The sequence below is a fragment of the Molossus molossus genome, unplaced genomic scaffold (genome assembly GCF_014108415.1).
Source record: "Molossus molossus isolate mMolMol1 unplaced genomic scaffold, mMolMol1.p scaffold_m16_p_4, whole genome shotgun sequence".
NCBI classification, from domain to species: domain Eukaryota; kingdom Metazoa; phylum Chordata; class Mammalia; order Chiroptera; family Molossidae; genus Molossus; species Molossus molossus.
The window spans coordinates 103,468,141-103,482,725 of NW_023425377.1; the positions used below are offsets into that span (position 1 = coordinate 103,468,141).

The 14,585-nt window shown below is 38.5% G+C and overlaps 1 protein-coding gene across 1 annotated transcript in view; it reads left to right on the top strand.

Annotated features, from left to right (window-relative positions):
* Positions 1 to 14,585, top strand: part of DCHS2 (dachsous cadherin-related 2) — a 211,633-nt gene that overhangs the window by 80,943 nt on the left and 116,105 nt on the right. Inside the window, exon 2 of the mRNA XM_036241935.1 lies at positions 12,935 to 13,126. Within this exon, the coding sequence (XP_036097828.1) occupies positions 12,935 to 13,126 (192 nt within the window). The remainder of the gene's footprint in view (positions 1 to 12,934; positions 13,127 to 14,585) is intronic.

The following is a 14,585-nucleotide window of genomic DNA, read 5'->3' on the forward strand; positions in this document are numbered from 1 at the left end:
GTTCTTCCTCTAGGAGTGAATCATAATTAGTCTAAACAAATAATAATGGTGTAGTTTGCCTTGCCGAATACTCGATTAAGCCTGTGCAGGTCATACAATTCTGAGACTTGGGGGAGAAGCTGGTGGGAACCTCTCAGGGGAGGTTTCTTGCTCAAAAATATGGGTGCAAAGCAAACATATCCTCCTTTCTACCTCTGGATATTGTCACTGGCAAGGGATGCATGGCGCCCAATAGCAAACTTGGTCCAAAGTGAGGACCACGCCCAAGAAAACAAGCTGATGCACCCAGCACGTGGTAGGGAGGGCAGGGAATGAGCTGCCAGGACCTACAGCCTCAGTGGGATTGTTGAGCTGCTGAACGAATCAGTCCTGGAATTGCTTCCCTCTCAGGCCTCTTGACAAGGGGAATAATAAATGCCCTTACCTTTGAAGATGTCTTGGCTGGCTTTTCGGTTCCTTGCAACTGCAAACACGCCCAGAGACAGATAATTACCTTTTCATAAATTGAGGCACAGAGAAGGTAAGTTACTGCTCAAGCTCACTTGGGTGCTAAGAGGGAAAACCAGGTTTCAGAGCCAGTCTGGTCTCTGTGAGGAGCCTTGTGCTTAATCACTAGCTGTGAGACCCCTGCACTGACCCCAGCATTTCACTCCTGTATAAGTGGAAGAGTGCTGACTCAGGAATGAGATGTGCTGGGGTGGAATAAGATATCGGTGGCCCTGCGTTCTTCCCAGACTCCAACAGTTATGGCACAGAAAGAAAGACATATGAGTGAGTCCTCTACCATTCTGTTCCTTGAAACCCTTTTACCTGTGAGTACTGATTTGAAAGAGAACTATGGATGGATATATCAGGGATGGTTTTAACTGTATGATAGATCTTACTTGGATTTATTATTAAATTCTTGGGTATGGGTGTATCTGAGATCAAGGAATCATCTCATATATGCATCATAAGTATTTATGTGTGCGTTTAATGAGTCCTATTGGAATACAAGCTAAGTCATCCTAATCATCTCTACTTACCTTTGTGGAGACACCACCAAACTATGGTATATTTAATTCTGGGAGTCCCTGAACATGCTGCTGGGAGTGGTAAGGAGGTGCTTTGCACACTTCAAGGTCATAGAGAAGATCGTTGTTCAAGTCAGGGTTGAAATGGTGGGTTACTGGATTGGCAGAACACTTCTGGGAAACTGGAGACTTTAGACTGGCATATGCCATAATGAAAACCTTTGTGGCATACCTTAGCAGGAAAATACTGCCTCTTTGCTTAAAAGTATCTTTGAGTCATAGCCAGCCTTTAGATGGCATGTATGGTACTGGGATGTGTAAACATCATGAATGTGTCACTATGAGATCAAACAGCCATACATGAAGAGATACTTTGTTTTTTAAATAACCTCTTACTATCCTCATCCTCATCCTGTCTTTGTCTCACCTGCATATGTATTAAACTGTGAGGTCAATTTGTTTTCCCCCAAACAAAAGCTTTCTAGCCCAAATGTTGACTTGGAACAATGTGGCTTGAGTTAAACAGTCATGTGAGTGGGACTTGAGTCAACCTGTAGAGATTCTAACTTGCACGGAGCAGGATTTGCTTTTAATTTATTTTAGCTGCATGTTTAGAGTGATCTTTTAGCCTCTCCTGGCCTAAAACACCTCCTAAGTTTGCATTCCTTGGTCAGTCATTAGTCACACTGCTGTCATGCTTATAACTCCATTTCTGTAGGATGGTAGGTACTAAGTAAATGTATTTTATACTCTACTTAATTAAAAGACTAACAAAGCTGCTAACAAAATAACGCAAAATTCAGAAAGATGAAAATAAAATTCATGAAAATGGGGCAGATAAAAGTGACTTGGCAGAGTAAGACGGAGCCAGGAAGAATTTCATTCATGAAGGTGGAGTCTGTAAGATCATGCCCATGTGTTAAAGCTGGCAAAATCCCACGGGGACAGAGTGCATGTCGTCGCCGAATTAAAACATCCTGCCTCTCAGAAGCATTGACTTTCCTGGAACTACGGCCTGGGGGCTTTTTTCCCTGTACGTCTTTCTAAAAGGGAACACGGAAATGTACTAGGATTTTCCCTAGAGTGTGCTTACGATAAATATATAGTTCTGTAAAAGTGTTTGTACCGACGCAGCCCACACTTCCATGAGATCTATGTGTACTGTCTTCTCTTTTCCCCCAGGAAAGCAAAGCTGCTAAATGGAGCCTCAGTTTCCAAACCTCAACATTTGCCAACTGTGACTATGATGATGCCTTTGCAGGTGGGAAAACGACAGTTAACTATGTTTTTGTAAGTCAGAGTCCGTATTGGAACCTACAGCCCGAAGTTGCATGGTGGCCGTAACCTCACTCAGCCTTACCACTATTTGTCTTCTTGTTAGAATTTTTCAAGCCCATGGGTCCCCCTGGACTTCAGAGTGCACCTGTTTGTGTTTATATCTGAGAACACATCCTTCCACTGGGAAGGCCTCTTGGGCATACATTGACGGTAGTTCTTTGTTTTACAAAACATGTAGTGGAGAAATGCAACTAAAAAAGAAAAGTCACATGTTTCTAATTTATGATATTCATTCCCCAAAGAGAATGTGACACTTAAAATAAATCCTTTAAAAAAATTCAACAACCACCTCCCCTTTCTTGACTCTGTAGGCCTCTCAAGGTGTCCTTTGTGGGTGGAGTGGGGAGAAGGTAGCCCTTAAAATCATACACATAGAAGAGATAGATAGGTAGGTAGGTAGGTAGGTAGGTAGGTAGGTAGGTAGATAGATAGATAGATAGATAGATAGATAGATAGATAGATAGACAGATATCAAGCTCAATAGGAAACACTGTTTACAAAAACATATTTTAAAAGTACAGTTTGCTATGAGTGCATCCCAAGAGAGAACACCTGTTAGGAGTTTTGTGTATATTCTTTAGATTTTTATTTTCTCTGCAAATAATAGTATTTATGTAACTCTGCACAATAGCCTCTCTCTGGAGTTAGGAAACTGGTCAAAAGGAAATCAACCTGACCTTTCAGCGGGCCTAAGGGTACCACATGGCCCATCACCTTCTCCTGTTGTTCATGTTGAAGGTGTATGGGTCTGGCAGGGGTAATCGTATCTGATTTTCTTCTTCTGCTGGTGAACACACAGGCAGAGACACAAAACATGTAGAGTCACCTTAAAATTTATTTTTCATTTCTAGTTTACATTCAGTGTTATTCTGTATCAGTTTCAGATGTACAACATAGGGGTCAGACAATTATGTACTTTACGGGGTGGTCCTACTGCTGCTTCAAATACCCACCTGCCCCCACAGATAGTTATTACTCTATTACTGACTCTATTCCTATACTGTAATTGATATCTCTGTAGCTATTCTGTAACTACCAACTATAAAGTCACCTTTGTATTTTAGACGCTGGCACACAATATGACACATACAGTGTCAGGGTGTCAGGACAACCTTTGCCCTGTTGTCTGGCCTGGGCTTTCATCCCATTTGAAATGGATTCTTCTCTTGGAGGGGCATTCCTTTGCCTCAGTCTGTCGGTCTTTTTTAACTTTCCTCTTCTTTAACACCTTATCTTCTCTGGCTGCCGCAGCCCAGAAACTCTCTGATCCATCCATTTGGCTTCTGGAGTAGGGATGATTGTAGTCCTAGGTGAAGGTGAGGGAGAAGGTGTCCATCTGTTCTGGATCACTGGGGAAGACCCAAGGAATGTTCAGACACCTCTCATGATGGGGGCTAATATTAACCTAGTGTGTCTCTAGGGTCACTAGAAAAGCCATCTCTTCCCTTAGCCTGTGAGGTGCGAGACTCAGAAGAAATAGGACCACTGTACCACATATGTGGGTTTTTTTTTAAATTCAAAAGTGTGATCTTACTGGACTTATAAATTTGTATAACTTTTACTCTTTCTTTTCTTCCAATCCTCCCCTGAGGATATGTTTTAGAGAGGGGAAGGAAGGGAGGATGGGAGAGAGAGAGAGAGAGAGACATCAGTGTGAGAGAAACATTGATCAGTTGCCTCCTGTGCACTCCACTGGGGATTGAACCCACAACCTAGGTATATGCCCTGAAACCTTTTAGTGTACAGAATGATGCTCCAACCAACTGATCTACCCAGCCAGGGCACAACTTTTATTCCCAACAGTATCTGTTTATTTTTCTATGTGTGTGCATGTGGACCTGCTTTATTCTTTTTAACAAATGCACACTATTCCAACTGCATAGTGTTAAATTAACCAACTCCATTTTGCTGGACCTTTGGTATGATTGCCAAGCTTTTACTAAAAACTGAGAGTATCTTCAACATTCACTGGATATGATAAGCATTTTTATCTTTCCCAATCTGAAAGGTAAAAATAATATGAAACAATAATGAAAAACAATTGGATCAGAGCTTTTCTAGTTATTTTTGAAGTTAAGTATTTTGCATATGTTTCATGGCCTATGCATATCTCACTTGATCTCTCAGCATCATTTTATAACTTTTACTTTACAGCTAAGGGACATAGTCTACAACTATTTGCTCGGCTTTTTTTTCTCATGGTTAAGAGGAAGAGTGAAAGGGTACCTCCTAGGTTTTTGACTTGAGTCACAGGATGGATGGAGATGCCATTTGAAAAGACTAGGAGAGAAGTGAATTGGGGCGGTGAGTGGGAAGAAATTGAAATTTTGTTTTAGACCTGGGGAATGTGAGGTGTCCATGACCCATGCCTAGTGAGCACGTTATGAAGTCTTTCATATGTGAATCTGGAGGAGGGAAAAGGTTCAGGCTGCAGTATGAAATTAGGGTTGTCCTAATACAGGAGAAATGTAAAATTATGAGGCTGGATGAGATCACCAAAGCAGAAAATCCAGAAAGAGGAAAGATGTTTACTGAGAAGTTAAAAATACTGATGTTTGTGTGTATGAGGCATATTTGAAAAGAAATCCCATAGCAAAATCCTTGAGGTAGGAAAAAATAATAGAAATAGGGTATCAGCTTTTATAATCCCTGTTTATTCTGCCAAATCTCACATAAGGTTCATACTGACCAAAGAATTTATGTTGGAAGTTCTGGAAAATAAAACCTTGGAGGAAATATTTAGCTAAGATCCTCTTGTGAATTTGTTTGTCATTTGGGGATTTATGGTATTAGACATTGTGAATATCTCTGCTAATCATATAATATTTGTAATACAAGTTCGTCTTTGGATACACAAAATGTTTCTGATCATGTAATTCTTTGCGGTTCCAGATACCTGTGTGAAAACATTGCATCACAGACTGATTTGTTTTAGAGACAGACTCACAGATAGAGAGTAGGCAGACGGCTCTGATTGGGGGGATTTTGGGGGGGGGGGGGCAGAGGGATTGAACAAAAAAGAAAAAAAAGAGAGAACTCACGGACATGGACAAAGTATGGTGATTGCAGGGGAGAACGGTGGGTAGAGGTGGAAGGAGGCATAGAGGGATAAATGGTGATGGAAAAAATGAATTTAATTTTAATAAGATTGACTTGTTTTTAAAATATGATTTTTATTTCATTTTATTATAGTTAGGTGACGAAAAGTAGTATGAAGTATTTGAGAATGATGGTTGTCTTGAACAATTAAATGAGTTATACAGTGATAGTGTTTGTGAAAATAATACAGAGGTAAATAGTGCACATTAGATAATCAGAAGAACCAGAACTAAGAGAATTTTACTTTTGTTACTAGCACTGTAAATGTAAATAATACACAATTAAAAAGAGACCTTGAAACTCATGCAGTTAGAATTTGTGAAACAAATTCATAATTGTTTTTCAGGTGTATCTGGAAGTAAAAGATAATGTGGGTATATTTTAGACTACTTAGTGTGTGTGTATGTGCACATGTGTGTGTGTGAATTATTTTTTACCATATTAAAGTGAGTTGATTGTTGAATGTTAGTGTTGAGTCAACTAGTTTACTTAAATTCTTCCCAGAATTTCTGTCTGTTCTTTTGCCATAAGATTATTATGGGTGTCAGCAGCCTAAATCAGATCATTGAAATTAGTTAATAAATCAAAGTCAAGCATAATTTGTAAGTACCAGGCAGTAGATCAATACTGACAACCTAATTTACATACCACAAATATTAGGTAATTATTCTTTAAAGATGAGTGTCTCACCTGTGAAGGAAGACTTGACCTTATAAAAACAGTGTCGTGTGGAAGAGAGCTCTGGGAGGACCATTCATGGGCTGTGGGGGTATGTGACTGTTCCTCTGACTTTAACTTCTTTTAATTTTTTCTAGCATCCATACATTGGAGGGTTTTGGATTTTAGTTCTATTTGATTTGAGCGTGTGTTTGTATATGTTTAGATATAAGGTAAAAGAATCTTCATGAAAGAGTTATTACATCATGGCTACACTGAATTCCATCTTATGGATGAATTATAATTCATTTAACAACTTTTATTGTTGGACATCTGAGTTCTTGAATAAATAATGCTACATTATGTATACGTCTTTCATACAAATATCTGTCTACATATATTCCTAGAAATATACTAATTGGGTCAAAAAGATGAGTATTTTTAGGTTTAGGAGAATGTTTGCCATATGTAAATGGTAAAAACAAAGTTACTTTCCAGATAGGCTTTTAAAAATGAGTACATATTTAATTCATCTTTGCCACCACTTAATATATTATTTTGATGGTTTCCAATTTGCTATTATTTTAATGGTTCCAAAATTGCTCTTAATTTAATGGTTGCCATTTATTTTAATGGTTAAATATATTTATTCTTTTGTGAATTGTTTGTTCGTGTCATTTGGTCATTTGCCTATTTTTTGTATTAGGAAAGCAATATTATTTATTTTTAAAGGACTCCTTTCATGTTAAGAACATTAACTTATATATATATATATTTGTTGCAGTTAACATATCTAATTTGACTTTGAATGTTTTTGTTTATTTAGTGGAGTTTTAAATTATTATATACTCATTCTATTGATATTTTCTTTTGTGATTTTTCTCCATCTGTTTTAGGTTTGTAAATCCTTTTTACTTTGACATTTCTTTTCAATGTAAGAATCAGCCAAATATTTCTACATTTATTCTTGTGTGTTAAATGATTTCATTATTATATTTAACATATCTGTGTAGATCTTATTTTGGTGTGAGGTTAATATCAAACTTCATTTTTTTCCCCATGCTGTTAGTAATTTTTTCCTAAAAACTTATGTGGGAAACCCACATTTCTCAGTGGTTTATGATGTTTCCTTTGTAATATAAAAAAATCAGGTTTACCAGCATCTGTTTCAGGACTTGCTTTTGTGTTCTACTGATCTGCCGGCTGATTCTATTTACAGATCACATTCTTTTAATTGTTTATTTTGTAATACACATAGGACGAGTTACCCCTCATTCCCACCCATTGACTCCTTTCACAGAATTCCTCTGGCTGCTTTTCGGGGTGCGGAGGGGAGGGAAGGGGAGAGGAGGGGAGGGAAGGGGAGGGGAAGGGAGGGGAGGGGAGGGGAGGGGAGGGCAATAAGCAGCAGGATTAGCGGTTTCTTAATCCCATTTCTTAATTAAAGCAATAAAAATGTGTTATCAGAACAGTAATTTTTTACTGTAATTTGAGAATATATAATTAGTTTACTCCTCTAACAGCTCTATCAATTTCTCTGAAAATACATTTTAAAAGGTGAAAATGAAACACAGTTCTGTTTCTAACCACTGAATAGTTTCACATGCCTTAATAGAGGTTTTTTTTTGCTTTTGCTTTTAATTTTGCTGGTGTTACCATTTTGGATTTTATTCTATGATGGTATACCTTGGTTAATAGATCGTGTTTCACAAATTAAAAAATTATTCCTCAATGAGTGTTTGATGGGTATTATTCTTTTGTCATTATTCTTGTTTAGTTTTCATTTCTGAATCAGAAACTTGGCTGTACAGTCCAGCAAGACTCGGAGGAGGAAAAAGAAAATATGAACCGAAACAAGTGCTGCAGGAGAACACGGGTTACAGGCTAGTGCAAACAGACAAGACGAGGGATGTTCTCCTAAGCTGCAGAAGGAGTGTTCTGATGGTTAAGATACAATGCTCATCAGTTTATTAGAGTTGCCCACAATGGGCAGTGCCCACTACAGGCAGTGGGTGTGGACTGAAGAGAAGTGATCAGGAGACTGAGCTCTAGGGTGCTATCATGTTCAGAGGCTGGAAAGAGGACTCAGCCAGTAAAGGAAACAGGAATAGAAGGAGACAGAGAGTTAGAGTGTGGGTCTGATGAGAAAATTTTCCAAGAAGAAGATGATTAACTGTTAGGAGTGACTGAATGTATAGAAAATAAGGACCCAGCCTTGATTATTAGATTTGGAAAGACACAGGTCATTGCTGAAGTTGCCAAAATTGTGTTCAGAAAGTGGCATACTTACATATGGGGATCATCCGTTGTGGTCCCAATGCTGAATCCAACTTTTCACAAGGGATTAATCCTGTTTTAACTGTAAGGTCAGTGATTGGCCAAGTGCTTCAAACACAAAAAGCTATTTTGTGATTTCTTTTTTCCCCTTATTTTTGTTTCAAGTTCTACGTATGATTGTGTTGTGTCAATAACTTTGTTTCTTCAAATGAACGGTTATATATGCTCATGGATATAGCATATCATTTTGAAAATTACAATAAGAAAAAATTAAAGTGAGTTACTTAATTTTAAATTTCATCTAAAGTGCAGCCACTTCTTTCTAGGATTTTTTGTTGTTGTTTTTTTAATATATGTTTTATTGATTTTTTTTAGAGGGAAAAGGAGAGAGAGAGAGAGAGAGAGAGAGAGAGAGAGAGAGAGAAACATCTCTTGTCTGCCTCCTGCACGCCCCCTACTGGGGATTGAGCCCACAACCTGGGCATGTGCTTTGACTAGGAATCCAACTGGCGACCTCTTGGTTCATGGGACCACACTCAGCCATTGAGCCACACTGGCTGGGCTGCTTCTTTTTAAAAATTGAGCTCTAAGGCTTTTCTATAAACATTGCTGAATTAAATGATATGATTGACACTATATAGCCCTATGACTTTGGGTTGACTTTTGAATTTTGGGGTGTTGATGTGATTGGCTGCTCAAGTGACCTCTGACAGGGCTGCCCAGTTGTTGAAGACCTTCCTACGTGAGGGGAGGATACTCTTGATGAGAGAAGTGCAAACAGAGCCATTCCACTGACTAGAGAACATGCAAACATGCTTTCAAGAGACAGTGTTCTCACTTTGTCTCCTGTTTCCACGACACGTTCATATAGAAGAACCCTTACCCAGTTGTAAAAGGAATATCTTTTCTTTAACACTTAAGGAAGTGGTAAAATTCTTCAAATTTCAGGAATCTAATAATGGAATCAGGGAGATATTTTTATCATACTAATATTCTGCATTTTTATAATGTCTCCATTGAATCTGTTACAAAGCAGGCTAAGGGAGAACATCTCTGAGTTGGAATAACTTTAAAGTAAAATCATCAAGTATATCTCAGCCTACAACAGGTAAACTGAGGCTGAGATGAGGAACACAGGCACGTCACTGAGAGTACCAGAATGTGGCTCTTTGAGTAGATCCAGGGATAAAACCCTCCTGAGCTCTAGATCCCCCATTTAGCACCATAAGATTGTGATAACAGACACCGATCATGTGCCTCGCTGATTCTTTGATTTAAGCAGCTATTTCAGAAGAAAAGGCCCACTGAGCTACTCACTAAGCAAGATTTCCTCTTGAAGATTTGGAAAATCCATTTCTATTTCCTTTTCTTTAAATTGCCTTCATTTTATGTGTCAGTCAATGGATATTGAGAAATAGAGACCTTATAAAGATGCCAAATTAATTATAGGCATTTAAGACCAAATATTAGTAGGTGAAATATGTTATTGTGGAATATTAGGTCAATAGGGTTAGGGGGTTGAGTAAAAACAGGGAGGAATACTTTCTTATTTTATGATTCAGAAACGCAGAATCCAAACTGCTAACATAAACTGAGATCAGTATTCTTGTCTCACTTTTGACTCTTTATATTTTGCTTTGCCAAAAGTCCAGATGACAAAAAAGTGGAACTAAGGAAACTTGTTTTTTATAAGCTAAATTACTTGTTAATATGCACTATTAAAGGCTGAGAATGAGTTTTAGAATTCGAAGTTCATTGTATTTATTATCTTCCAATCAAGCCAACGTTATTGAGAATACCATATGGTTTTAGAAGATATATTTGGTGTCTTTGGGAATTTGAGGCTACTAAATCATTAACAGCTGCCAGAATGGAAGAGACCAAATGTACTTGGAATTTAGTCCTTTGTAGTGGGGAAGTTTGTGGGTTTCCTGGTTCAGCCCATCTGATGAGAAGAATAACTCACAAACATGTTAACTAGTTGCACAGCATGAAATTTGGCCAGAGAATATGATAGATGAGAGTGAAGATAAATTTAAAAGACTGTGTCATTAGTTAAAAAAAATTTAAGACAATTAAAGAGGAAAGTAATATTGCCAATTGTTAAGAGTTTCATCAGGTGTAGGAGTCCTCAACCTACGAACTATTTATATTTGGGCCTGAGGATTATTTGTTGTGGGGTCTGTCCTGTGCATTTTAAGATGTGTAGGAACATCTCCAGCTTCAACACACTGGATGCCAGCAGCACCCTCCCCATGCTGACAATCAAAAATGTCTCAGGACATTGCCAAATGTCTTGTTGAGGCAAACTTGCCCCTGATTGAGAACCACTGGGCTAGACTACACAATAGCCCCCAAAGTCACATTCCAGTAATGTGCTCAAGGTAGAATGGGAGGAAGGGCCTGGCTAACTGAGAACTTTGGTTGTTGAACATGTGATTGGGTTAGGGTTTTGTTTGGGAAACATAGTAATGACAGTATAGCTCCTGCATGTATATTGTATCAATGATGAGTAGATCGATTTTTTTTCAATCGAGTTAAATGAGTACAGTAGAAATACTAACAATGTAGGTGATTGTCTTCTATTTTGCCTTCCTCCAAAAAACCGTGCGGAACTATGTAGGACTGCCCAAACTGAATTTGTAGTAGGATCACCCTGGGGAGCCTCGTCTATTCCACTTGTTTAAATGTCACGGCATAATAGAGGCTACTTAGAGACCTACATAATCTTCCATGCTTGTTTCCATATGAACATACAGAAGCACCTGTGGCAGACATTGCTTGTCTTCACCAAACACCTTTGTGGTCCTCCACTCTTCCAGTCAGGTTGGGGCCATGAAGCTAGTTCGGTCCAGTGATAATATGAGCTGAATTTAACTTCGATGGGTGAGGACATTAAAAACAAGAGTACCTCTTCCATACGTGTCCTATGAACCAAGGCACTAGCTGCTCCTTTCTTACATTTTCTCTGTTCTCTATTCTCTTTTTATGAGATGTTTATTAGTTGGATGTTGGATGCCAAGTGATCTGCTTAATTCTCTTTTATTTCCAGTTGTTATCACTGTATCTAGTTTTCTACTTTGGAGAACCTAGTTGGAATCTGACCACATGGAATAGAGGATTCAGCAAAGACTCAAGAGCACAGGCTTTTCTGCTAGTTGATTTTCTTCGTGCTAATGCTATTCTGGGGAGAAAGCCATGTGCATATTAAGTAAACAGTGACTTGGAATGGTATTGCACACACTCTGACAAGTTCTGCACTGGAGGAAGGTCAGGAAATGTGAGAGTTATTTTTCTTTTCAGTAAATGAAGGATGAACTGACAAGGGGTAAGACTTGGGAGGTAGAATAGTGTAATTCTTAATAGCATGTCCTCAGCTGTCCAACTGCCTGGGTCTGAGTGCCAGTTTTGACACTCACTAGCTATGTGTTCTTTGGCAAGTAACTTCAGCTCCCTGAGCCTGACTTTTTGGATCTGTAAAGGGGAGTTCATTATAGGTTATAAGTATGTAATGCATGTTAAGCAATTAGGATAGTACCTGTTCTATAGCATATAGGTTTTTTTTTCTTTCTTTTTTTGGTTGATCTTCCCTTAAAGTTCTTCTTTTATTGTAAGTGCTATTTAGATGTTTGCTGTTAATTGGGTTGCAAATCGTAAGAATTATACTGAGCCTATGAGCTCAAAAAATATTTTGAGTCCTATATAGCCTGTTGTATTTCTCACGAAATACTCCCACAGTTAGTGTAAATAAATTTAAATGCTTTCATAGTTCCAGTTGCTTCATCTTTTCTACCTGGCACATAACTACTGCTAACATAAAAGGTACTTATGGTTGAAGAGAAAGGTGCCCTTTCCTCTGGGAAGTTACTGCTCCATGTCAATGTGTGTGTTGGTGAGCAGAGGATGGGCTGGATCTCATCCCCTTGCCCCGCTGGTCATGGGGCCTCTGGACAGGACTCAGTCTGCACGACTCTGTGGGGCTCTGAAGGGGGCACTACTTCTTCAAGGAACCTTGGCTTGGAAACTCAAACCTCATACTCCAGGATGAATTCTGTCAGTAGGATGAATTACTCGTAATCGTGCCACCTATGACCTTGATTTTGCTGCCCTTCCGTTGATGTTCTGAAAGGGTGGGGGCAGGTATTGAACCCATCACTTAAAGGGCTTCGGTATGAGAGGGAATTCACAGATACGTTGTCAAATTGTTAGCATGTGGATGTTTTTAAACCCGAGATTGGATGACATCACTAAGATATAGTGAGAGAATAAGGAGGCAAAAGAACCAAGGACTGAGCCCCAAGGAACTCAAACTTTTAGAGATCCCATGAAAGTAAAGGAATGGGCAGAGGAGACTGAAAAGGAGAACTCACAAAGAGAGGACGAAGGTGAGGGGGAGTTGTCTCAGAAGGTAAGAGATGCAAAACCAAAGCCTACACTGTGAATAGCTGTGGGGGTTACTTGGTTGTGTAGATCGTGATGGTAATTTATGACCAATTGAACAGTGATGCTAGCATTTCTGTTTCCTCACTGGTCAACCTCCTGTCTCATAGGTAAAAGCCTCCGACGCGGACACAGGACTCTATGGCTTGGTCACGTATTCTCTTTATGATGGATTCCAAAGCTACGAAGCACCTCGCGCCTTCCAGATTGACCCACATGATGGGCAGATCTGTGTTTCTCAAGATATGGACAGGGAAAGGGATCCAGCTACCTATGATCTCCTGGTGAAAGCAAGAGATGGGGTAAGTCTTTGTGTATACAATTTTAAACAGACTCACAAGTGAACCACTGTGGATACACTCGAGGGGACCAATGGTTGTCAATGGCCAAAATCGTTTCATAAATCACTACCTCTTTTCCTTTGCTGGAGAATTTTAAAGTGAATACCAGACATTATGTCATTTCATCCATAAATCATTCAATAATATTTCTAACAGATAATGATTTCTAAAAACATAACTATAACAAATTAGCATTAATTAATGACACCTAATATCCATTCCATTAAACATTTCTGGATTATCTAAAAATATCTTTTAATAGTTTGCTTGTTTGAATCAAGATTCAAATAAGTTCAAAAACTGATTTCATCACTATCTTCCTTAAGTTTAAATCTAGGATAGGCAACCCCTCTCCTCCTTATCTCTTCTCTTGGGATATTTATTTTTTTAAGAGATCAGGTAATTTTCCCTGTAAATTTTCTACATTCTGATCATGGCTAATTACATGCTTGGAATTCATTTAATATGTTATTTTATCATATTTCCTATAAAGTGACATTTAAAGACAGAGACCTGATTAGTTTTGGGTTCATTTAGGTGACACTGTAGGTTTCTTATTACATCAGCAGATATATACCATTATTTCATTATGGGTAATGACATGGTGAATTTTTAATTCTATTATTTTTGCATTTATTATCAGGGATCTTCAACTAAAAATAATGTTCTCTCATTAACTTTTTTTCAATCCTCACCTGAGGAATACACACACACACACACACACACACACACATATTCAAAATCTTCAGATATAGTGGGAGGGGGGAGAGGAGAGAAAGAGAGAGACACACGCACATACACACACACACACACACACACACACAGAGAGAGAGAGAGAGAGAGAGAGAGAGAGAGAGAGAGAGAAACATCGATGTGAGAGAGACATACCAACTGCAACTGGCTGCCACCCGCATGACCCCGACCAGGGCTAGGGACGAACTGCAACCAAGGTATGTGCCCTTGGCAGGAATTGAACCTGGGACTCTTTGGTCCATGGGCCAAGGCTCTAAGCGCTGAGCCAAACCAGCCAGGGCTCTAATTAACTATTTGATTACCCTGCAATATAATTCATACAGGAAAGACAAGTTATACTTGATTATTTCTCTTTATTTTATCAGTTTTTAGAATAATGAGTTGGTGCATTTGCCATCTCAAAGAGTACTGATGATGTTTCTCCTAGTTTTATTATAAATTCTATGATTTTAATATATTTGGTCTGTTTCATACATTGTCAATCTTATCCTTTCTGTTGTTCACATTGATCCATCTTAGATCAGTGAGAGCACCTTCAAATTGGCTCTTATGTTGTTGTTTTGCAAACTTTTAAATTGACATTTTTTAAAAATGCAGAGGAGTGCACAAATCGTAAGTACAGTTTATCAGATTTTTACAAAATGGAAACAGATGAAAAAACATTACC